Source organism: Falco cherrug, chromosome 3, assembly GCF_023634085.1.
Source record: "Falco cherrug isolate bFalChe1 chromosome 3, bFalChe1.pri, whole genome shotgun sequence".
NCBI classification, from domain to species: Eukaryota; Metazoa; Chordata; class Aves; order Falconiformes; family Falconidae; genus Falco; species Falco cherrug.
The window spans coordinates 30,560,054-30,585,433 of record NC_073699.1 but is presented as its reverse complement, the minus strand read 5'-3'; the positions used below and the strand labels follow the sequence as shown (position 1 = coordinate 30,585,433).

The window sequence follows — 25,380 nt, the reverse complement described above, 5'->3', positions numbered from 1 at the left end:
CAAGGTTTCCAAGAGAGTTGGTTTTTAGCAGCTACTGTTTGCCTTCTGTCTCTGCTATTTTTGTTGTTGCCTTCCCCTAAGATGTCCTATTATCCTTAAAGGATGTTGACTGACATGAACAAGGTTAGTGCCATGGAGAAAGGGCGATGTGTTTAGGCACACAGTTTTTAGTGACCTGACAGATGTCTGTGTTTGGAAGTGATTTGTCTGAGAAAATGTAGGCATCACCTAATCAATTCCTTGCCAGTGAAGCTGCCTTGAATGTGGTATGTTCATGCTGCCCGAGCTATGAGTTCATTTGAAGAATAAAATATTTGGTCTGTAGTTTTTGTTGGCACATAATACTGACCAACTTGTGCATCAGGTTTTGGCTGACTATTTAAGTGTTACACTTGCAATATGCAGGTATTTCTTAATTGTTTGTAAATCAGTTTTTCCTGTTGTTTACACTGCATATGTAAAAAGAGGGGATTTGATATACAGAACCCTTTGAGAAAGGTTTGTGATATATATGAGGTCAGGCTGGGTGCAGCACTTTGTTTTATAGGGACATAAATGAAAAAAAAATTACTGTTACCTTCATGTCTCGGTGTACTACTGACTGCTCTCAAAGTATACATTAAACTTGCTATAGCTAGTAATTTCTCATCAGGGTAAACTGTTGCAGTCCTGTGATCTTTTACCTTAGTGTAATGTAAAATAATTTATTTCGAGTGTTACCATTATTATTTTTTTCCTCTAACCTTGATGGACACCATGGTCAATATGATAGCTATGCCCTTTGTAAATTCCGTGTAGTGTTTGGGAAGCATTTTCTAATCCTTGGTCGTTTCTTGTACTTCCTGCTTAGAGAACTGCTGTATGCATTTATAAAACAAATCGTTCTCCATTTAGTGTGTGAGGTTTTCCACAAATCATCACCATACTCTGTAAGCAGTGTTGGAAGTAGCCACTACCCACCCCCTACCCTCCTCCCCTCGTCTTTTGTTTTGGGTGTGGGGTTTCTTGGTTTTTTGTTTTGTTTTTTTGTTTGGTTTTTTTTTAATCTAAAGGATCTGGTTCACCAAGGTATCAGTCCTATAAAGAAAGGGATGCAGGAAGGAGAGTGTAGTTTGATGCTGTTTTTTCCTCACTCTCCAAGTTGGTAGACAGATGGTGCGTGTCATCTGAACTGGAAAATCAGCTGAGGCGGAGCAGCAGCTCTTCTGTATCACACTGGTGTAGCAAAGCTGCTGTTCATTTGTACTTTCTTTTTTAAGTGTATATACACATAAATAATATCTTAATTCTTCATCCAGTTCTTAATTTAAATAATGTTTTCATTATGCATGTATTTAAGTTTCTCCAGGATTGAGTGAAAGCCATACAGTAAATGGAGGAAGCTGGAACGAGAAGTCTGTAAAAATCTCCTCACAGATTGGTGTAGGGGAGGAGAAATGGACATCTGTTCCTTCAACTGCAGCTGGGAAGAGGAAGACTGAGACATTGGCTTGGGGCCAGGATGCTGGAGATGCTAATGGAAATGGAAAGGACTGGGGTGTAACCCTGGTGGGCAGGCCCTGGAAAGAGCGTTCTTTGTTCACTCCTATTGGTAAGCTATTCCAAAGAAAACTTGCTTCACTTAAGCATTTTTACATAAGCTACTTTTTGGTAGTGAATCTCATAAATAGCTTTATGTTTATATATTAAAAAATCTGGAAGTGGTCTGGGGAAATGTGAACTAAGCAGTCTGTTTACTGTAAGTTCTGGTGGTTTAACATCTATGTGTCTTGTTTACAGTTTTAACAGTTTGTGGAATTTATCTGAAATAATTTGATTTCTGTGAAGGAATCAAATTTTTTTTATGTCACTTTCTTAAAATTCTGAAAGTGAATACTAAGCCATTTTGAAATGTAACTACTTTTTTTTAATGAATGTCTTAAAACCCAGGTCATAAATCTATTCTGTTGATCGAACATGATCAAATCAACTGTTCGTTTTTGGCAGATATTTGTTTAGGCTGCAGGCATAAAGAGTGTTCAGCTCTCATGAGGTTTAGTGTTACACTGGTTTTCTTATTAGAAATCGGGTTTAGTCTTCTCAGTACAATTTTATGCCTCTATCACTTATACTGTCCATAATAATAATGGAGAATTCTGGGCAACAGCCTTTAACTTAGTAGATGCTGTAATACAGTCCTTCTGACTGTTCAGTGTAAGTGATCCTTGCCTTTTCTGTAGAGCAGTATTCCTTTGTAGTCAGCAGCATTGCTTTAGTCTAGACCTTTTTTACTTGTTTCACATATCTTGAAATGTTGTTCCTGAGGCTGGACCTGCTATACCATTGGAAGCTATACTATTGCCAAGTAGAGTCAAAGAGTTTTTTTCATATTCCAGTTAGCTGTATTCTGCTGTATATTCTAATAAGGTAGTTCTTAGTGACTGGGACCAGCTTGATGTTTTTGTTACCAAGAATACTTCATGCCTGGCCAGGCTGATTTGCTTCTGGTAAAATTACTAGTTTTGTGGGTGAGGGGAGAGCAATGGACATCCATTATGATGACTTCAGTAATGCTCTCGACACTGTGTCTCACAATATTATTGTATCTAAGTTAGTAGGTGGTTGAAAAACTGGTCAGGCTTGAAGGTAGTGGTTAGTGAGTCCTACTCTGCCTGGAGGCTGGTAACAAGGGGGAATATCACAGGGCCCTGTACTTTAGAGTTGTCCTGTTTATTATCTTTATAAATGACCTGGAGGAGGCAAGGGAGTGTTAATCATCAGATTCCCAGATTACACCAAACTTGACTGGGGAGAGGGGAATCAGTTGATTTATTCCACATCAGGGGTGCCATCCAGAGGGACCTAAACCAGCTGGAGGAATGTGCTAACAGGAACCTCAGGAGGTTCAAAGAGGGCAAATGTGAAGTGCTACACCTGCGTAGGAAGCACCCCTGGCTGGGAACTGACTGGAGAGCAGCTCTGTGGATAAGGCGTCCTGGTGGACACCAAGCTGGACACAAAGAGTATTCTGGGCTGTATTAACAGGAACCAGTAGATTGGGGATAGTGATTTTTCCCTTCTTGGACCACATCTGGAATACTATGTCCAGTTTTGAGTGACCACTCACCCAATTAAATATGATTCTAAATAAAAGCTGCTGGTAGGTTTTATTAAGAATCACGTTCTAACCTTGACACTATTAGTGCCTCTGATTATTTCTGCTTAATTTCTACCGTACACTGAACAGTCAAGTATATCTTAATTTTTAAGCAATATGTCCTGTTTTGTCAAAAATTACTCTGAACTCAATTCTGTTCTTTAACCAATATACAATATGCTTCAAGATAGGTTTCATCTACAGATTAATAAATACTCATTTGGTAACTTAGATGATTGCAATAATGGGAAGAAGAATAATAGTGTGGGGCTCAAAACATTTACTTTTCTGTTCTGAGAAGTTTATATATACAAAAGGCTGTAGAGGGAAGATCTTAGAAAGCTTGAAAATAGATTCAAGCTGAGTGTTCATACAGTCTCATCTCGGTACTGATTTGCTGATGTAGTAAGCGAAATAATGCCCTCAGTTGTGTGAAATGTTAACAGAGCTGGACTGTCCACTGTTTTTCTGACCCTTTTCATAATGAAATAGTTAACTTTTTCAGTGTTGCCAACAGTGTGAAGTTTTTTTGTTGTTGTTTTTTCCTCCTCCCCCTGCCGCCACCACCACCACCACCTCCTTGCCACAGCTGCTTGGAATGTGGATGCAAGGATTAATACCTCTGAACAGAATTCTACTACTTTCTCTTCATTTGGATTAACTCCTGGAGTTTCTGGTACGTATGCCCTTGCAGACATGTTTCCACTCTTCTCTCCACCAGGTGGAAATAGAATTTGTCAAATGTTATTAATATGCATCTTTCTCATTGTTCTTTGAAAATAGTACTGGTAACTGGAAACAGGTAGAAGACACCTTCTATGAAAGCTTGGAAAACTTTTTTGTGATGCTGAAATTATGCACTGAAGTAATTTTTAAATCATAGAATAACTTCTGTTGGAAAATACCCTTGAGATCATCAATTCCAATCGTTAGCCCGGGACTACCAAGTCCATCGGTAAACCCTGTGAATAAGTGCCTCATCTACACATTTTTCTAAACACCCCCAGGGTTGGTGATTCCATCACCTCCCTGGGCAGCCTGTTCCAGTGCTTCACCACTTTTCAGTGAAGAAATTTTTCCTAACACCCAATCTAAACCTCCCCTAGCGTAACTTGAGGCCGTTTCCTATTGCCCTGTCACTTGTTATCTGGGAGACCTACCCCCACCTGCCTACAGCCTCCTTTCAGGTAGTTATAGAAAGCAGTAAAATCCTCTCTGAGTCTCCTCCAAACTAAACAACCCCAGTCCCTCAGCCACTCCTCGTAAGACTTGTTCTCGACTCTTTGCCAGCCTTGTTGCCCTTGAAATGGATAATCAAAAGCTAGATCAGCGATGTGTGGTTTTTTGAGTCTAAGTAATGGGCATAAGAGATTTCTCAGTGTTGCTGCATCTGAAGTTGGAGATGGGAAGATTGCTTTCTTGAAAAGTCCATTTACCCTGATATGCTGGGAGACTTTTTTTTTTTCCCCCCTTCAAGGAACTGAAGCATTACTTTCAAAATAAGTTTCATAGGCAGGATTTGAAGTCTTTTCTCTGTATGACATGTGGGAAAGCTGAGCTCTGGGGTTTTCTGATTTTGAAGGGTGAAAATGCTTTGGAGTGCAAACCTGGCTTCATAACAAATTCTGTGTGTTAATTTGCTGACACAAGTGCTACTGTGATGATTTTTTTTTTTTAATACATATAATGAAGGGATCATATGTCAGGTTTTCTGCTCTTGCTTACTGAAGTTATTGGGCTTGCCATAGCTATTTTCTTCTAGGAAGTAGCTGGCCAAGTGCTTATGCATTTAGGATATACTTACTTGTATTGCAGTTTACAGTCTTTTAACTGTTGAACTTGAGCTCAGTATCCTACAGCTCAGAGTGCTTCATTCTCTATGCACATCTGAGCCAGGATAACAAAAATTATAAATGCCAAGGCCTAATTTATCAGACTTCCCAAAGGACAGTTCGCTTAATGAAAACTTACAGAAACCTTGTCTTAAAGAAAAACCAAAGTCTTAATTGTACAGAGAGTTGTAACAAAGTAACATTTCCCATGGAGCCACTTGAATTTAAGTTCTGTCTCTAGGCTAAAACTTAAAGTTTAATAAAGTGGGACAACAGGCTAAGATTCATCTGCAATACCACCATTCCAACTTTGAGAGAGAAGTGTGAAGACAGTGAAGTATATTAATCTTCTTTGCACCTTGGCTAACAATGTTGTGATGCAGAGTGACCACATGAATAAATATTTACTTCTCACTTGTGACTGGCTAGCAAAAAATGAGAACATGTTCATGTCATCTGAGGTATCTCTTGCAGAGGTGTTTATAAAATAGACTCAGGTACCTGTGGTTCTATTTAAACATCCTTTCCAAAGTAAGTCTCATCATAAAGTAATAAATTTATTTGTCTCACCATTAAGGTTTTTTTGGTGTTATTGTTGTATAAAATGATCTGTTTGCTGTTGCCCTGTTTTTCTTAACATAATTATGTTAGATGTCTAACACTTTCAGTTACCATGATTGGTATTGGCCTTACTGTTTGTCATGCTGCTTTTATATGTTCCTGGAACTTTTTCCCAGAAATGAGAATTGGATTCTTAGTAATAAGTAACTTGATTGCTAGATCTGCAATGTAACTGATGAGGTTTCTTTCTAGTACTCTTTTCTTTTAAGCTTTTCCTTGTAAGGGTTCTTACTGATACAGGGTAATAATTTTTTTCTACCCATAAAACTTCATTGTATTTCTCAGTTTGAGGAGATTACTGCTATTCACCCTTGCCTCTTTTTTTCCCCCTCCCCCCCCTCATATTCTTCTCCTGACTTAATTTTGTCTTCCTTCTTCAGTTCCCTTGTTTTCTGAATATATGTCATTTTCAAGACCCTTGTAGTTTTCCTGTCCTGTGCAGTCCTTAGAATCAGACTTTTTTTTCTTTGAGCCTCCTGTCTTCCTTTCTTCCTTTGATTGGAATTTTTTCACCCGGGAAAACTGGGGAAGCTTGTTAACCTATGAGTATAATTTTATTGCCTTTCAGGATCCAACAGTGAATCAGTCTCTCAGGCTGGTGCTTCGGATTTTCAGTGGGATTTAAGTCATGCTCAACCCCCTGTTGATGACGAATGGTCTGGGTTAAGTATGTTCCTCTAAAATGTTCATAAAGAAAATTTTGTTAATTACTGTTACTTTATAGTCACTGTTACTTACCTACTTGTATTAGCCAATAGTGAGCATCTGAAGAACAACCTGGAACATTCCATTTCTGTAAAGCTAGTTGGCAGTTTGAAGAAAGCAGGAAGAAGTATTTTGACGAATGATAATAGAAAATGGTTAGTTTTTAGGAAAAATACTTGGACATTGAAATTCAGAAGGGAGAAAGCTCATGCATTTTAAGGTAGTTCTGGCTTTTGCTAGAAAATCTTGGTAATCAATTAAAACAGTCTTATTGCAAATGGTGAGAAAAATCTACTGCAAGTCGGCAAATGACATATTTAGCAGATTATATTTCATTCACAGAGTTTACTTTTACACGTTTGTACCTTACTGAAAACTTAACATGACATAAGGCACTTGTATTTAGTTTAACTTACTTTCTTGTTTAGAAAACATAGGGAAGTTCTTATGTGTATAGAAAGCATATGCAGGATAGAAGTCACAGAAATTACTTGGGAATTGTGCTAAAATTGGTGTTTCCTGTCCCCTTTTCCTTCCCTGCCAATTTTAAAATATTCTTGTAGTTCTTTATCACAGGGTCTCCCTGAACAGGGCTGTATTATAATAAAGGTACAGCCATTCCTAAATATTTCCTAGTGAAACTACCTGTGAAGAAAGCTTCAGCCTTAAATTCACCATTTGAACTGCCTTTGTAATTGATAGCTTTATTCATTCAGCTCTGAGATTGTTTTAAGAAAAATAGTTTTGTGCCTCTCATTAGGTTATTTGCCTGAAACGTTGCTCAAGTTGACCAGAAAAGCTGCCTTGCATGTTATCTTCTCTATAAGAACAGCTTCCTGTTTAATGACTGCAAAAGTGGAATGGATTGATGCAGTCCTTGATTCCACTAGTTTTGTCATGCCTGCTGTGATACCAGGTTGTTTTGAAACTTCTCTGTTGTCTTGTTTAAGGATGAAGGAAGCACATTTCAGTTAGTCATTTGAAAGTAATCGGGTTTATGTATTATCAAAACGTGATTTATTCACATTTTTGAGCATAGGATGTTTATGGCTGTAGCATCTGTAATCTGGTCATAGCTGTCAACTGATTCAAGTGAATGATAACAGAAGCAGGGAAATTGGCCTAAAACTTCCCATGTGGTACACAGATACAGCTTACTATATCAGGTTCAGGACAAGGAAATTAACTGTATGTACAAATAATACTTATTTTTATTATTAACAAAAATATTGGATTTTTTCCTTTAAGCAAGTAGTGAGAGGGCAGTAGGTATGTTATAATTTTATGTTGGGCAGTAATTTTTTCAAATCGGTAAATTTTAATTGTCCAAAGTAAATGTAATTGAGGTAATATTTTTATATGAAAGCAAGAAGTGGGAATCTATTATAAGTAATCTTGAGTTCTCTTAGTGTGTATCTGGTTTCATAATGTTTGCCAGTAAACTTAATTGTGCTTACTACTGCTTTTCATTTTGACTAATTTTCAAATGTTTAAACTGAATCCCACTGTGGTTGACAGACCAAGTTTGCCTCTTCTTCAGTTTGGCGTAGTCTGAGGGTGAGAAATATTCTTGATGTTAATATAAATGTGAAATGGCAGATGATCTTTTCCAGGGTGTTCTGGTTTAAAATTGGCTTGCTGTAACTTTCTACTAAACAGACAGTCTAAGGCTTAGATCTTCCTTTCAGAAATTTTTAATTTTTATATAACTCACCCTTTAAATCTGTTACTCCTTTGTGACAACATAAATATGTACCATCATAAATGAACTATAGCGAAATGGAGTAGGGACTTAGTCTTAGAAAAAATAAGGTTGTTAAAAAATGTCAGCGTTACAAGATGACTTTTGGCTTGATAAGATTTACTGTCAGATATATCACTCGTAAAGGATTCTTACTGAGGTAAGATTGATCAGTGTTACAGTTCACCTTAATTTTTTTGCAAACTAGGAAGAAGGTTTAAGATAGAGTACAACTCTCAAATTTTGTTCTTCTTCATATAGTGTAGAAAAGTACCTCAAAGCAATTGCATCGAGCTTGCTGCTGCTGTGACTAGTTTGCAGTCTGATTGCTCTGTAAAATGTCTTGCTCGTTACTTATAAAAGTCTTCTAGCTGTCATTAATATCTTTACATTTTCCAGAAATACATGAAATGAATGTTTATATTTTGATATAAAGAAGTGGGTTTATGTATGGATTTTTTATTACTATTTTTAAACTGTCAAAGAGCACCTGAAAAGTATGGAGATGTTCCTGAAAATATTTTTAATCTTTGTAGACGGACTTTCTTCAGCTGATCCCAGCTCTGATTGGAATGCACCAGCAGAAGAGTGGGGAAACTGGGTAGATGAAGAAAAAGTTGCTTCTGTTCCTCAGCCTGAAGAGATACCTGATGTTCAGAAGGTAAAAGGTGATATTTTCTCCTTAGCTCCAAGACTTTGCCTTTACCACTGCTATTTCTTAAAGTAACTTAAAGGTGATGATAAAGGTAATCTCTCATCTCTTTTACACTGGTAAGAGTAGCACAATTCTTGAATTTATAGGTAGAGAAGGAAAATACTCAATGTTGTTACTGAGAAAATGGAAGCCACTTAGCTCCATGTCAAATTTTACTGTCTCACCATAATATAAGGATTACCTTATTGTTGTAGACTAAGAGGATTTAGATCTGTTTTCATAAATACTTCCTAACAATATTTAATTCTTTCTATGAAAAACAGCATTTCCCAGGAGTACATGATGCTCTGTTATCTTTTTCATTCCCAACCCTGTACCTATATTGCCAGGTAGCATTTAAAGAATGTGGTCTTCCTAAAATGAACTAAACAGATAAGATTGTGTTCATTTATACTTCTATATGCAATTAAATTCCTTATAGTTATTAATTTGTTTAGTCTATAGAAGATGTGTTTCACTGTAATTTTTCAATGCTAAAGAACTTGTATTCCCTTATGAAGACTTCAGATAATGAAAGAGAAAAAGCAGAACCAATACTTCAGAGTTCTACAAGTGGCAAGTCCAAGAAAAAGAAGAAGAAAAAGAAGAAGCAGGGTGAGGAAGCTAACTCTCCTGCACAGGTAAATGGAACAAAATCTGGATAATCGAAAAGGCAGTTGTGAGGAATTCACAAAACCTTATTTTTATGTATTAGTGTCTGAAGCAAAAATTATTTTTGGGAAATTCTTTTCCTGATGATATTGTTTACTTATAAATTGTCTACTGTTGTTTCTCAAGAGTTAAAGTAATCCTTCTCTTATTAGTATTTCTTTTAATTTTAATTATTCTGTGTTTGGCTTGTGAATCCAATGTAGGGTTGCTGGATTTATGGAAAACATGAAGTATGTGGAAAGTATTTATCCTGAATTATTTATTTTCTATCACATCAGGATTCTGTACTGTAGGGATGCTTCCAGGAGGAGCTTTCCTCTACATGGGAAGTCTTCTCGTCCTGTCTTTTGGAAGACAGCTGTCTTGGACATGGCTAGCTAGGAGAATGAGAGAAATTGAAGGTTTCTCTTAGGCTATCTTAAAGTACAATTCTATGAGAATATAGTGGTTTTCTGGAGTACTGTCGTAACTTGATTTATGTGAAATGGCAAGTATCGATGCCTCGAACTCGGTAGGTGGAGCTATTGGGAGTCAGATTTGAATGAGGTAGTATTTGCAAACTGAGGATAGTTGGAGTTTTCTGTTACTTAAATAGCTTTTGAAGAATTACATGGAAACAGAGTTTTGTAAAAATAGAAAAAGCAGATCACACTTCGTTTGGCAATTGAATAGTGTTTGACTATGTGAAGACAAGTACTTTCCTAATAGGAAAAAGGTTTTAATAGCTTGTGCTCAGAATATATCCTGCTTCTGCTTGTAGTAGCAGCTATTCATAATTTGCATTGTTTACAAAATGTTAAATGCTCAGTTGAATCTGACAAGGTGAATTGGAGAGAGGGAAAGTGTCGCTTTGGATTTGCTTTTTATCATGATTGTGTTTTCAGTCTGAGATTTTATTAAAACAATTATAAAAGGTTAAATTCAAATTACATATAATTATTTTAAAGTTGTCTATGTGGAGGTAGATATTTGTGCCAATTTGCAGTTTCTTGTGAGGCAAATTAAAACTGAGGGTACTAGTATTGCAATTTTTTTGTAATTGAAATCTGTCATGTTCTTGTATCTTCAGTGACTCTTAAGTGTTTAAAGTCAAGATTAATATGTTATGGTTAACCGGTGTTTGTGGATGTTTTGCATGGATCTTGAGGTCAGTGAGTGCGTTCTGAAATAGAGGTTTTTTCTGTTGCCTGTGAGCTGCCTTTTAAGTTGTATTTGTCAAATGGAATCTTACTGTTTGTATTAGGATAGTTAGATCCATTTATTCTACCCATTGGTCTCCAACCATTCTGATTTTGTTACTTTTTCATTCAGTCCATCAGTCTGAGATCATCAGTTTACAGAGGAATTTTCATGTTTATTAAATTTTTATGGAAAACTAGGGGGCACTGCTTGATAGGAGCAAAGAGAACTGTTAATACATCACAGATAAGTTATCATTGTTAATTCATATATTTATCCCCTGAAAATGAACACGTTCACTTAAACACCATCTTTCTCACTGATTGTACTTAAGTCGTTAACACATGTTTGTTGACTTCAGTGTTTGTCAGGGCAGTGGAAGCTACCTTCAGAGTTAGCTGTTAGGCAGTATGTTTTCTTTGCTGTGAAGAATCAACAGACCTAAGCTATGGCTGCATTTTTCACAGGGTTCTGGGGGAAGTAAGTGAAGGAACAATGTTTCAAGAGGTACTTCCAGCTTAAAACTGGAGACCTGTGTTCTATTTACTGTTCACCACCACAGAATTCTTCTGGTGCTATAAAAAATGTAACCTAATTCCTCATGTAAAACGAAAACTTTCACCATTAGAGTGTTTAAGGAATAAAGGTTGAGACTCTTGGATACTTTGGGTATATTTTCAGTTTCTGTGTGTTTTGCTTGTAACAAAGCAGAGTTGAGGGCTGTCAAGTCTCATTATACTTTTACAAAGTTTTTAGAGTAACTGCAGTTTAGTTTCATATCATAATTTCACAGGAGTGTGAAGTGTCATTCATTCAGACATAGCAGGATTTTTTGACAGTGAATTGCATGAAGAGTACTGCTTTCTGAGCTTTATTGGGTTCTATGGGTATTTTTCTATTACATTCTATAAAACTTGAGTGTTAGTGTAGACTAGTGTCAGCCCACTACTTTTTTTTTAGGTATTTTAAGATAGATTTTCTTAGTTGAAGTTGATCATGGCAAAAAAACTGATATGCAGGGAAGAAGAGTCAGAATTTTACTGCAAACACAAGCTCTTTCTGGTTTTTTTTCCCTTCCCCTCTGCCCCTTTTGTAGGACACTGAAGAACTGGATAGAGAAGCTGGAGAGGAGTTTCGGGAGGATACCTCAAAAGTTCAGCCACAGCAGGAAATAGCTTTTTCTCTGAAGACCATGAGTACTAGTGAACCAGCTAAGGTAGGGAAACAAAATTGGATACAAAATTGGGTTTATGTTACAATTTTGGATTTGGAAGTGCTCAAACTTCATTGAAACATTAATTTGTGTAGGTAAAGTTACAGTAAGAATACTGTTTCAGGCTATATGTTTATGAATGTAAAGGTGATTGAGAGGTTGAATTTTAGATATGTTAGTTACAAGTTTTGCGAAGCAGTATCTTCTAAATCAGTGGTCACTTTCATGACTGTCAAGTTATTTTCTTGTTTGAATATTCAAGCAATAGTTTAAAACTTTGAAATATGGAAACCGAAGAACTAATGGGTCCGAGCACAAGACGAATAGCGTTTTTGCTGTTTCACTGCAACAAAACAAACTGTTACTGGCTTACTGTATTCTGACTTAAATACAGTCTAGACTTTATTTTCAGTGGGTGTGCTGGGCTTAATGTTAATGACTGAATAAGAAAAGGTTTTATTTAAACTAATTAACAGACTGTTTGCTTCAGCTCACAGTTGAAACAGATTCCAGACAATACAAGTTCTTTTTAATCCTTTTCCAAGTAGGAGCTTTTTTAGATACTGTTACCCTACAAGCATCATTGTAGGAAGAAGTGAAGTATTTAATATTTCTAGTGGTGTTGGGTTTGCATTCCATAAAGTAAAGGGTGAATAATACCAGTGAGACAGTTTGGTACCAAAGAGTATCTGTCAGAATATTGAGTTCTAATTGCTAAACACTTGTTTTGTAAAAGATAACAAGGTCTTAAAATTCAAATGAAAATACTTAGAATGGAATCTTTTACAAGAGGCTGCAGGTAATCGATGAAAAAGTACAGAAAGTGTTTATTGAGAACACGTGCCTTGAAAAGCACATTCAGACATACTTTCAGCGTATTCTAAATATCCTGCATCAAAATACTACTATATTTGTTCCATTTAGGTTCAGTTCAGCCTTAATTCAAGGTTAGCAAAAGCTACCTGGTCTATCTGACTAGTGCAAAGTTGAGTTTTGTGGTTTTTGGTTTTTTCAAGATGTATCTAAAAAAAATAATCTGTTTATGTGTGCAAGTGGCTTTATTCCTGGCAGTGTGTGTGTTATGAAAGATAATGTATTTGCTTGTGATTTATTTATTTATTTGTTTTGTGTTGGAGGCCATAGTTGAAAAAGCGTAGACAGGAAATTAGTTTAGATTGTGACATCAAGGTGGGTGGTGTTGACATCTAGAAAGAAGTGTAATGGTGTGTCCCAAAAGGCTAGGTTTTGCTCTTTGGAAATCTAAATTAATTTGAAAAATACTTTTCAGCTACATGTAATGATTCTGTTGGTCTGCAGTTAGGTACTCTATTGTTTTTTCTCACAAGGTGTTGGCACTGCCAAAATACCAGCTAGTTTCAGTAGACTTTGCTCAATTGTTTAGTGCTTAAAACCATATACAACTTCCTCGGTGATTTGATGGCATCAGCTCTGATGCAGACCCACACTGTGCACTGTTTTGGGGGGGCTTGAGTGCTCCTGTTTTTCTTGGGTCTTAAATTCAATCTGCTCATACATGTGCCTCTATATAGCTGTGTTAAGGGCAATTTTGTGAGACAAGACATAGTCTGTATTACAAAGACTTGCTGGGGCGGGGGGCCAGGCAGAAGACAAAAAGATTGCTAATGACATTCTCTGGAAGTTAGTTGGACTTGGGAAAGGATGATTTATGAATTGTTGCATCTGACAATGCCTGTGGTCTTTATCAAGTCTCCTTGCTATCAGATTTGGCTTCATTGTAATTTCACACATGCAGAGATGCCTTCTGATATTGTTTGACTTGGCTGTTACAAAAAGTTTTATAAACAAGTCTGTGACTGATGTTGTGAAATTGTTGACTTAAGTTTCCAAGGTAGGTAATCTAGTCTTGAGCAAATGCCTCAAAACATGAGAACCAAACATGAGGAAAAATAAACTGAACACAGATAAGTTACTATCCAGAATATCTTCGTAAAGACCAGAAACAGCTGAATGTTGAATGCGTCTGGTTTTTATCTGGTGGTGATATTTTTCCCATGTTATACACTGGGTTGTGTGGAAACCTTCGGTGTTCTGTCAACAAGCACAGGTTTTGAATTAAGAGATCTCTTTGGAAACACTTCATTTGTAAGAGTCTCACAAGTCACTGCTTCATTAATAAATTGTAAAACTATGCACATGCTTATTTGATAATACAAATAGTTTTTGTTCATGGTTTCAGGCTTCCTTTCTGAACTGGTTTATTAACACAGAATATCCTAGCAAAGAGTAGTACCTAGTCCTTAATGTTTGGTATCACTTTCCGCTTCCCCTCATCCAAAATTCAGACAGAAGTATGTTTTTTAGAAAAATGGCCATATAATGTTGTATGTACCTGTTTAGTTACATTTGTGGTAATACTGCATGCTTTAACATTCAAGCTGCAACATGTTTGTAAGTCAGCCAGAGACAGCTGTGTGCCACTTAAATCTTGATTGAGTTGCTTTACCTGCAGGTGGAGAGTGAATCTGTCCTGATGAAAAGATGATACCAGTGATTTGAATCAATTACCTTGCAGAACTAGGAGCTTTAACTTGTCCTTGTTTTAGAGGCCACATGCATTTTGTTGAAACTCGTATTTATGTAGCTGATGATTGCTAACCATTAGACAACATACGAATTGGCTAAGCTTGGAAATCCTGTAAGATGGGAGTTCATCAGCATGGTTGATATAAAAATCAATATTATCATGTTTTCAGTAGATAAGAGAAATATTGCAATTGTAGTTATTAACAAACTTGTTTCAGTTGATGTGCAAGGGCACAACAAACTCCTTTATTCATAAAAGGTTAGCAAACTGCTACTCTCCAAATTTGTGTTGGGTTCTTTCAATTAAAACTGTTTAACTTCTTGCTTGGTATGATAAAGTAAAAAACACTTAGCATTTTGCTCTTTTGTATGTTCTGACAACATTTTTTAGATGCTTACATTCGTAATGAAAACAGTAAAAACTGGTGACCATAATGTCGGATCTGCGTACATCCACATCAAGAGCTGGATGTGGACTGCACTGTTCTGTTGTGGCGGTTCCCGGTCCTGGCTGTTGTGGCACAACTACAGCCATAACTACTTAATGACATCCTAAAGTTTGGGATTTATTACTTGACTGAGGCACTGTTTTCTAAAATACTCTTCTTTGAAGCTGTTTCTCAGTGGGTTGCCTGCTGTTGGGGTCATATAATTTTATGATCTGGCTTTCCTATTGGAATGTCAAAATGTTTTTTGCATTTTGAGTTCTGTTTTACTGTACTTGAATTCCAGTAAGTGCTACATGGGAAGCTACAGTTAGATCTTGTCTCTGCAGTGGTATCTTTGAAATAGACTGGATAATTGGAGAATACTAGGAATGTCTTACTAGGCAGTTATTCCTGCAGTAGTTTCCACTGAAATACTTCCTGACTGCTGTCACAAATAGCTGTTATTCTAATATAAGCATACAGAGTGTTTTGAGCAGTTGACAGGAATGAATGCAAATACTTCCTAAATATTATAAAAAATTGTTTTATTTTCATTTGAGTTGTGTATTTGGACCTACACAGCTTGCCTGTTTGCTTTGCAAAAAAAAATGTTTTTGTGTCACCATTTTGCATCTCTTCTGAAGATGTATGTATTATAGGACCTCTCTAGGATCTTAGTGATTGTTATCCTTTTCTTGGCATGTCACATTTTAAGAATTCGTGTGGTTTGTTTGTATGCAACTAAAAGTTTTGGCACTAGATGGCAGTCATAGTCTTGCAGCCTTGATTTAAAATGTTGAAGGATTTTAATATTGGCTTAATTTTTTCAATGCTATCTTTCCAGCAGCTGCTAAGTATACCACCAAAATAACACCGCATAGGAGTGTTTTACTGTTGTATGACTTTTTTCTGTTTTTCAAATAGCCTGAGGAGGCTCCTTCACTTGCTGTTTCTACTGAGCCATCTGTAATTGTATCACAGAGCGATTCTGACAAGATGGCTTCCCAAGTGCCACAGATGCTGCAAGAGACAGATGTTTCTAGTCCCAATATTAAGCAAAACAGTGTGCCTCCTCCACAGAGTAAGTATGTTTCATTACAATTCATTTGTCTGAATTCAGGGTGTACTTTTTTCCCATAGAGAGTATATAGTTACAATGTTTTGCCCTGAGTTTCAGGTTTAATGTGCCATATCGGGTACTGTTTCATTTCTATATCTTGCTGTATTTTAGCTTTTGTTGAAGTACTTTGACAAATGTGCTTCCACTGTGAGGAAAAACTGGCTTTGTAGGCTTGGATGACTGAAAATGTCTGTTGGCTTTGTCCAGTCCTTAACAGACATTTGGAAGTACTCCTCACCATCAGGACTGGAGCTCCATGCTGTGACTTAAGTAGTTCTGCCACCCTGTTTCAAAGGCCTGCTTGTGAGTCTTCAGTGGAATAGATTGGTACTAACATAGCAGTTGACAGGATGTTTGTTTGGAAAAAAAAAAATATAAGCAATTAAATTTTCTTTTTGACTTCTCAACTTGGGTCATTAACATCTTTTTTGATATACTTCCATGGAATGTAGTAGTCATGAAGGAAAACGGGTGCTAATAAGACAGTGGAAAGGTAATGGCTAATGCACTTATTTTTGTTGTAGCCTAACAGCACGTATGTCAGGCTGAACTACTGCAGGTATATTGCTTTTCAAAATTATGTTGTGCCCAGAGATGTCAAACATATACTCTGCATTACTCTGCAAAAGCGCTTGTAGTGAGGTACTTGCCCAGTAAGACAGAAAAATTGGAAGGGAAGTCATGATGTGAAAGGCATTGCTTAAAAAAAAAAAAGTTGTTTGAATTACACTTTGAAATGTCATTATTAATCTCATTAAATAAGAAGTTCCTGGCTAAGTGCTGAAGTACTATATCTGTCCCTAATGACTGTAGAACAAACTAAATGGTTTCATAATATTAGTCTTATTCAACCACTCTAGTTGGCTTCTTGGTTTTGAATATATTAAACAGAATCTTTCAAGTCAGTGTATCAGTTTACAACTTTTTTCTAAAATATGAAGGGTTTTGTGACTGATTCATGCCTTAACAATTGAAAGAACATCTCTAATGTTCAGCATAGAAAGTGCTTTACCCAATTTACCACTTTTGACAACTAGCATGTTTTAAGGTAATCTCTTTTAATAAAACAGCATAGTACTTTTTTATTTGATTATGGGTTCCTTGTAACCACATCTTTACATAACATTGTTTTTAAAAACACTTTTGACATGTCACATTTAGTGGTTAAAAGCAGTGTAATCTGATAAAAGTGAACGTTTAATGTCAATTGTGTACATGTACATTATTTCCAGATGGCCAAAAAATGATGACTCTACTGTAAATAATACATTTGCAAAGGAACAACCTTTGTTCTGTATCACTCTATGTAATTGTGGTGTAAAAAAGTAGGTTGAAATTAGCAAATGTTGTTTTAGATGCGCTTCAAATTAGACTATTTGGGAGAAGCAAGTAAATATAACTCTCCTTCAAAAATTATGCTAGTTGATTGTTCTGAATTACATCTTAATAATGTGGGGTGTACTGTCCAGGATTTTAAAAGTCAAACTTTTAAACTGTGTAAACTTACTCAGTCCTGACACTGTAGTTGTGTTTTATTTTTAGCAAAGTCTGAAGAAAGCTGGGAATCCCCCAAACAAGTTAAAAAGAAGAAAAAAGCAAGAAGGGAAACGTGAACTTCCTGAAATGGACATGTGTTGCTGAATATTGTCATGAAGATTATGCTGTTTATGCAATAATTTGTGAACATGTACAGAATTTTATATAAGTTTCAAACAATTTTTAAAAACAGAACTGCTGTGAACACAAACATCTTTAAAAAGGAATCAGAGGAAAGTAACTTTATGATATAGCAAACAGAACATGCTACATTTGAAAGACATTCTGAAGAGTCTGTTTTTCCAACTTTTGGAGAGAAATCTTAATTAAAAACTGGTTTTACAACACAGTGCCCTGTTTACAACAGATTATACTCATCTACAGCTGCGGATAAAAGATTAATTTCAAGGAAGGGTTTTCTGTAAAAATAATTGTCTGTACAATAGTGGGTGTTTCTTGCGTCTCTTAAGAGTGATGCATTAGAAGCACAGAATGTCAACCATTTGAATTTGTTTCATGCCTAAATTAAAGTGCTTTGATTAAATACATAATCTGCCATATCTTTACAGTAAGTTGGTTAGCAAGTCTGCTGGCTATTACAGGAATCACAAGTGCAAATCATTAACCATTTGTACAGTCAGACCTTCATGGTTTATTATATGAAGTTAACACAATAAACTGCTTTGGGTTAAAAGTTTGAGAATGTGATTTGAAACTTGAGTATGGTTCATGAAGTTATTTTTGATAATGTCTATTACCTTACTTGAATTATTGAAGATAACAGTATATTTTTAAGAATGCAGTAATGTGCATAAAATTGATTTTCTCCTTCATTCCCTACTGTTCTTGGTTGATTCCAACTCCCATCTAAAACTGTATTCTTTCAACTTTTAAATTCATGGAATGAATTGAAATCACATATTCCCTTCCCTTATTTTTTTAACTTACCATACCCAGTTCTGTTCTGTTCTCTATTACTAAAACTCTGAAGAAAGCAAAGTCGAGGGGAGTTTCCCTCAAAAATTATTTGGGATTTCAAAGATCTGTTGGAGAGCTGGAGTGGCTTCAGACAGCTTTAATTGACATTGTCAAGACCAGTTATCAGGAACACATTTTTTTACTGCCTTAACCTGTAGTATGTAGAATGTGTCTAGACTTCTGGACAGGAGTTAGTGTTTTTATATTAAAAAAAAAAAATTCATGCAAGTATAGCAGTTGTAAAATAAAGACCATTTCCCGCTTGAAACTGTTAATTAAAATGGTGTTTAAGATGTGTTGTCATTTTCAGGCACTGTGTAATTACATGGTATCAAACTGGCAGATGTGTTTGTGACTGTAAGGTGCATGCTCAGCCATGTACACTGTAAATAGTCTTTACAAAAATTTGATAAGGATGGTAATTAACATCACCTAGTAAATTCAGTTAAAGAGCCAAGATTTTTTTTAAATGATTGACTTCTGGTTTTGTGGCACAAACAGAATTGTTAACAGCTGTAACACATAGTACTGATCAACGATCTTGTACTCTTAACTGTACTTGACTGTTCAACAGTATTTCAAGGCGAGAATAATTAATGCAGCAAGCTGCTTTTAATTGTACTGAAAATACGCCTTGCTAACGGAGAGCTTTGCTAATAAATGGATACTAACTTGCACAGGTATTAACCCCTGTATATCAGGAACATATGACACTCTAAAATTTATTTGTTAAAAATAAATCGAGCATGTTGATGATATTGATTTATTTACCGGGAAGGAGTAATGCCTGAGACTGATACCTGTCAAGATTGCTGTAAAATAAATTTAGAACTGAAGTACAGCTTTTCAAGGAGTACCTTAAGGCAGACACTAAAATAGTGTATTACAAAGTTATGCTGAGTCCTTTGCGTGTAAGTAACGTTATAACTTTACTTCATAAAGGTTAAAAAAAAATACTCTTTGAATTCAGGTTTGTAACTTATGTCTGAAATGTCTGTTTCCAATCTGTATGTTGTGCTACGAGAGACTTCTGTAGAAAATATGAAGACTTTATGTAACGAGAGGTACTACCCAAGGGCTTTCACTGCATAAATTCTTTCTTTTTTCTTTTTTCTTTTTTCCCCCTCTGGAAGATAAAATTGATATTTCTGGGTTAGTAAGCTCTAGCTCTTTAATAGCTTGTCATTTTGGAAAAAAGAAACAAACTAGCTAACAACATAGGAACCCTGCTATATTAACTGCTACTACTAAGCAGGATCATTTAAATACATAGCTTTCCTTTCAAAATGTTGTTACCTATTTAGCAGCACCTCTTACTGTTTTCTTAATGTGCAGTTTCAACGTCTTAGAAAGTGAAACTTGCTTTATTTGACATTCATTAAAGAGGTAGTAACTGTATAGCATATTGTCTATAAATAGAAACTTGGTTATCTATGTACTGTCATGTTTCTATGACTCAAGCAGTGGTTAGTCTTAATGATACACTGAATCCGGTCTCTGGTACTTGGATAGAAAGACAAAACACCATTTAAAGAAACTTAATCATTTTTTCTTTTTTCTTCTTTCTTTTTCTTTTTTTTTTGGTGTTGAATGCATGGAATGGCTTCATGAATCCAATATGTTGGGTTTTTCTAAATACTCTGGAATTATTTGTATGCGTAATTTAAACTTGTTGTGATGATGTGTAATTGGATAGTCATGGCATATTTTTATTTCTTGTGGGGAGGGAAAGGTGTACAGAATTCATATGTGCTTGTTACGAAGGTAACAACTGTGCATTGGTTTGGAGGGGGGTGAAAACTGTATTTCTGATGCCCTTTTAGAAGTCTAAAGAAAAAAAGTGCAAGAAAAGCACTACTTTAATATTTACTAAGAAAGAATGTACATATTAAAAACATTTCAAACTTTATAGAAATACTTCTAGTACTGTTGTGTTGTAACTGAATTGTATCTCATTGGAAACTGTCTTTATTAATAGCTCCTAGCCATGGGAATAAGGCTTTTGAAAAGTGCAGATGTCAGAATACATGGCTTAAGGAGACTTTCAGCTGTTACCGTAGTTGTTTTGCCTTTAAATGACTCAAGTTGATTGTCAGTCAAGATTTCAGTTTGAAAAAAGTTCAAGTCTGCTGCAGCCACTTCTTCTGAGTCTCCTTCTGGTGACTGCTGAGTACCAATGAAGGATAGTCAATTTTCCATGCCAGTATTGAAAGGTTTCTTTTGTTCTGCTGTAAATGGAAGAAAAAACCTAAAAAATGCAACTAGTTCTTAAAAGATACTGTTAAAATTATTTTACTTTTAAAATTCCAAGTGCATTTCTTCAGTGGGGGTGGTGGCAGCCTGTCCCAGGGGCTCCAGAGCAGCTGTGGATGCCCCATCCCTGGAAGTGCTCCAGGCCAGGCTGGATGGGGCTTTGGGCAGCCTGGTCGGGTGGAAGGTGTCCCTGCCCATGGCAGGGGGGTGGGAGCTAGATGACCTCTGTCTCTTCCAACACAAACCCTTCTGTGACTTAAGAACTGAGAGCATCAGTTGAGTGAATTTGGGTGGGGGGAAGGAGCAGGAGGAGCTGCGTGACCAATAGTTCTTAAGCTGAAAGTAGTGCGGTATCACTGCACCTCAGATTTTATTCCCTGCAGGACTAACAACTGCTGTTAGTTGGGGTGGATGTTGGGAGTGAAGTGGGAGAACTCTTACTTTGTCAGATGGAGGGGATTATTTTTTTCTGTACTCTATATCATGTTAATAGTTCATATACTGTTTCTACTGAAACTTGGTAGAATTGCTAAAATCGTCTAGTCTTCATAGTAGCTCCCTTCAGTTTAAGAAACTACTGAACCTCTGCTCTTACAAATATCTGGTTAGTCATACCAAGCAACGTTTCTGGTTCACTGAAAATCAAGTTCTTAAATTATGATGTCTCTAATTTTTGTGTATTCTGGAAAAGAAAATTGCATTCAAAACTCATTAACATTCAACTCCTGGTTTCAGGGTCTCATACAATGCTCTTAAAACAAACATACTTAGGAGTATCTGCAGCTCAAAGCAAGTACATTTTCTGTCCTAATTGTAGCATCAAGTGACCTGTTAACTTGGCTCAGTATTTTTAATTCAGTCAATGGCAGAGGGTAAGTCATGGACCACTCAGAACTGGATCACCACAATGAACTCCTAAAACCAACTAGTTAAGAGACGGTTCCGTGTTTCCTCAGGGGTAGAAAGTCCTTTCCACACACCATGTTTCCACTTAGTTGTTCAATAGGCTCTGACTTGCATTTAAATGATTCCTTACTTCAAGTATCTGATGAAGTATAAACCACTTTGTTACTGAGAGCTTTGCTTTCAGAGGCCCTTCTGACTAAGGCTGCCACAGCTTGTTGTGACTGTTTCCTTGCCCATCCTTACCTACGTGGCTAACGAACAAAGTCATGCCTTGAGCGGTAGCTGCAGTGGAAGCTCTGGGTGGGGGATAACTCTTCTGATGTGATACTGTCATTTGGGGTCACTCATTCTTGGACGGCCAGGCTTTAATGTGTCTTTTGAAGAGGCACGCTGGACTGGAGACCAGTGTCTTTCTGAGGCTTAGCCAGTCAGAAGAACAGGAGCTCTATCAGCTCCTGGTCCTTCTGCTGCCGAGGGGCCGAGCGGCTGGGTGTGTATCCAAGGAGATGTACAAGCTTTGTTTCAGCTCTCAAGTCTCCGAAGGCGTTAAGAAAGATCTGTAACCTTGCATTTTCACCTATACACATAAGCAGCTATTGTATGTGGAAAATACCTGCAGCCACGTCTGAAATTACTACAGAATGAGTTTTCTCAAGAAGGGAGGGATTCTATGGGGACCTTCCATGGAGGATAAACAAACTAGTGAGTGCTGGCAGTTTCTCAAGAATGCTTTCCTGGAAGCACAAAAACAGATCATCCCCTTTAACGTAAGGGAAGTGAGTGGAGCAAGAGACCCCTTGACTTTGCTGCAAGCTTCTGAGCCTGCTCAAAACCAAAACAGTAGCGTACCAGAGATGGAAAGGCAGACAAATACCCATTGAGAGCCACAAGGGCATTGCCAGGGTGTGCAGAGATGCAGCTAGAAAAGCAAAAGCTCAGCTCAAACGGAAATTGGCCAGACATGTCAAAGACTACAAGGAAGGGTTTTTCAGGCACATAAACAACAAGCAGAAACAGAAGGGAAACGCTGGCCCGCGGCTCAGCGTGGCGGTGCGTTGGTCACCAGCAGCACTGCAAAGGCAGAGGTTCCCAGCGCGTTCCTCACCCCTGTCTTTGCCAGCGCTTCTGGGCCCCAGCCCTGGGAACAGGAGCCCAAGTTGGTGCAACCACGGACCAGGGTCAGCGAAGGAAGAGCCGGTGTGTGCACGGTTACAGGAGCTTGGTCCTGCAAATCCACCCAAGGGTGCTGAGAGCTGGCTGGTGTCGTGAGGCCAGAAGACTGGAAGAACCTCCTGTCACCCCCATCTTCAAGAAGGTCTTAAAGGAGGATCCAGGAAGTTCCAGGCCCATCAGCCTTACATCGGTCCCTGGGAAAGTTGTGGAATGATCCCCCAGGAGCTGCCGCAAGGCAAGTGAAGCACGTGGCTGGGAAAAGCCAGCGCGGATTCACCAGGGGCAAATCGTGCTTGAGAGACCAGATCGCCTTCCACGACAACGCAGCCCGCTCGGCTGATGTGGGGTGAGTGGTGGGCACTGTCTACCTGGATTTCTCCAAGGCTTTCGAGTTCCCCACAGCTTCCCCCAGGAGAAGCTGATGCTGCGGCCTGGAGAAGTGGCCCAGCGGTGGGTGGGGAACTGGCTGCCCGCGCCCAGAGGCTGGTGGTCAATGGCTCCTCTTCACACTGGCAACCTGTCACGAGTGGGGTCCCCCCGGGTCGATACTGGGCCCAACGCTGTTTGATATCTTTGTAAGTGATCCAGATGATGAGGTCAGGCGTACCCTGGTGGAGTTTGCTGATGATTCCAAACTGAGTGGGGAGGTGGCCACTTTGGAAGGGAGAGCCACCCTGCAGGAACAACTGGATAGGCTGGGAGAGTGGGCTAACAAGAGCCTTAAGAAGTTCAGCAAAGACAAACGTAAGTCTTGCACCGGGGAAGACACAATCCAGGAGCGCAGCACAGCTGGCATCTACCCGGCTGGGGAGCAGCTCTGTGGGCAGGGACCCGGGCCCTGGTGGACAAGAGCTCAGCATGATGAGCAGTGTGCTGCTGCGGCAGAGCAAGCAGCGGGGTGCTGCGTTGCATCAACAAGGGCATCACCAGCACACAGAGAGAAGCCATTTTACCACCCTACCCAGCACTTGTCAGGTCACACCGGGAATACTGTGCTCACTTTTGGTCCCCGCTGTGCTAAAAAGACATGGACGGGCTGGAGAGGGTCCAGAGAAGGGCCATGAAGATGACCACAGGACTGGGAAGCCTGCCATGTGAGGAAAGGCTGAGAGAACTGGGTTTGCTCAGCCTTGAGGAAAGAAAGCTTAGGGGAGACCTTATCGCCGTGTTCCAGTATTTAAGGGTGGCTACAAAGAAGATGGAGACTGCCTTTTTACAAGGTATCACATGGAAAAGACAGGGGTAATGGGTCAAAGTTACTCCTGGGGTGATTCCCGTTGGACACAAGAGGACCATTTTTCACCACGAGAACAGTCAGCCATTGGAATAATCTCCCCAGGGAAATGGTGGATTCCCCAGCATTGGATCTTGTAAGATATGGATGGACAGGGTGGCGGGCCATCTTGTGTAGACCATGCTTTTGCCAGGAAAGGTTGGAAGAGATGATCCTTGAGGTCCCTTCCAACCTGGTAGTCTATGATCTCTGGTTACTGTGAAATGAGGCAACATCTTTCTGAAGGGGAGAGGGACAATGCTGAAGCCGTCATTACAATTTATGAAAAGCCACAGGCTGGTTTCTAGCTTGGCTGCAAGAGTTAAATCATCCTGACTTAAAGTGATGTTATTTGTAGCTCAAACCAACTAAATAACTAAAAGTGGAAAATTAATTAGTTTGCTAATGAACCTATTTCCTATATAAATTCCCTATTTGTGTACACTGTGATTAGGTATTTCTTTGAACTTTTCTTTGTTGCTTTGAAAACTGGAAGAATTGCCTTACAAAAGGCTGAAAGGAGCTTGGGCTGTTTAGGTCACTGTCCCTTCCTCTGAGCCCCCTCATCCTTTCAATTATTTGATCTGCACACATAGAAGTCCTGAAAGGCTCCCCAAGTGTGATTGTACCAATGTCAACCATTACTGCTTTGTGCTTGCCTGGTAAAAGAAGGGTTGCTTGAAATAGATGATATTCCATAATAATCCATGCCTCAGGAGCTGAGGTATTTCAGGGATCTAGCGCATGCTGAAACTCTTGTTTTCTCCATTCTTGGTTCATCTTCTAGTTCCTCATCTTGCTTATCCAAAACTGATAGGCAAGCTATGTCTGGCAAGGTAATGTCTTCTTGACCGTAAGCTTGAAGTATCCCAATATCAAAACATAACAGGCAAAACTGGTTTTGCAGCCAGAATGCTTTCCTTAGAGCTTCCCTTCCAGATCACTCTCGGGGAAGGGGGAAAGGAATCTTTTAAGATGACTTTGTGGAGCTCTCATCCAGACAAGCTGAAAAACTGTAAGTGTTCCTCATACAGACACCTCTTTTGCCAAGTCTGTCCAGTGAATTTGGAGCTGTGTGTTGTGCCCTAACTGAGGGACTGTGAAATATCTAGAAGATATTTCAGACTAAGCATAAAAAATGGGTTTACATTTGAATGAAACGGGATATCCTTTTAAAAACAAATAACAAAACACAACAGAAAAAGAATACCAAAAGCCATGCTTATGCAGGACAGTTTCTCAAGAATACAACTCAAGAACGCACAATTGTTTGAATGCAGCAAAATTATAAAGAGAAAACATGGACTACTACAAAATGCCACATGACGGCCACCTGGCTTTCCATTTGTGGTTTT

At 38.1% G+C, this 25,380-nt stretch overlaps 1 protein-coding gene across 1 annotated transcript in view; it reads left to right on the top strand.

Moving 5' to 3' along the window:
* The window catches only part of MTDH (metadherin), a 35,095-nt gene extending 14,760 nt beyond the window's left edge, over positions 1-20,335 (top strand). The window contains exons 6-13 of the mRNA XM_055704734.1: positions 1,340-1,591; positions 3,726-3,812; positions 6,158-6,256; positions 8,572-8,696; positions 9,251-9,370; positions 11,677-11,796; positions 15,711-15,867; positions 17,449-20,335. Of these exons, the coding sequence (XP_055560709.1) occupies positions 1,340-1,591; positions 3,726-3,812; positions 6,158-6,256; positions 8,572-8,696; positions 9,251-9,370; positions 11,677-11,796; positions 15,711-15,867; positions 17,449-17,519 (1,031 nt within the window). The 3' untranslated portion in view covers positions 17,520-20,335. The remainder of the gene's footprint in view (positions 1-1,339; positions 1,592-3,725; positions 3,813-6,157; positions 6,257-8,571; positions 8,697-9,250; positions 9,371-11,676; positions 11,797-15,710; positions 15,868-17,448) is intronic.
* Positions 20,336-25,380: the final 5,045 nt, after the last annotated feature.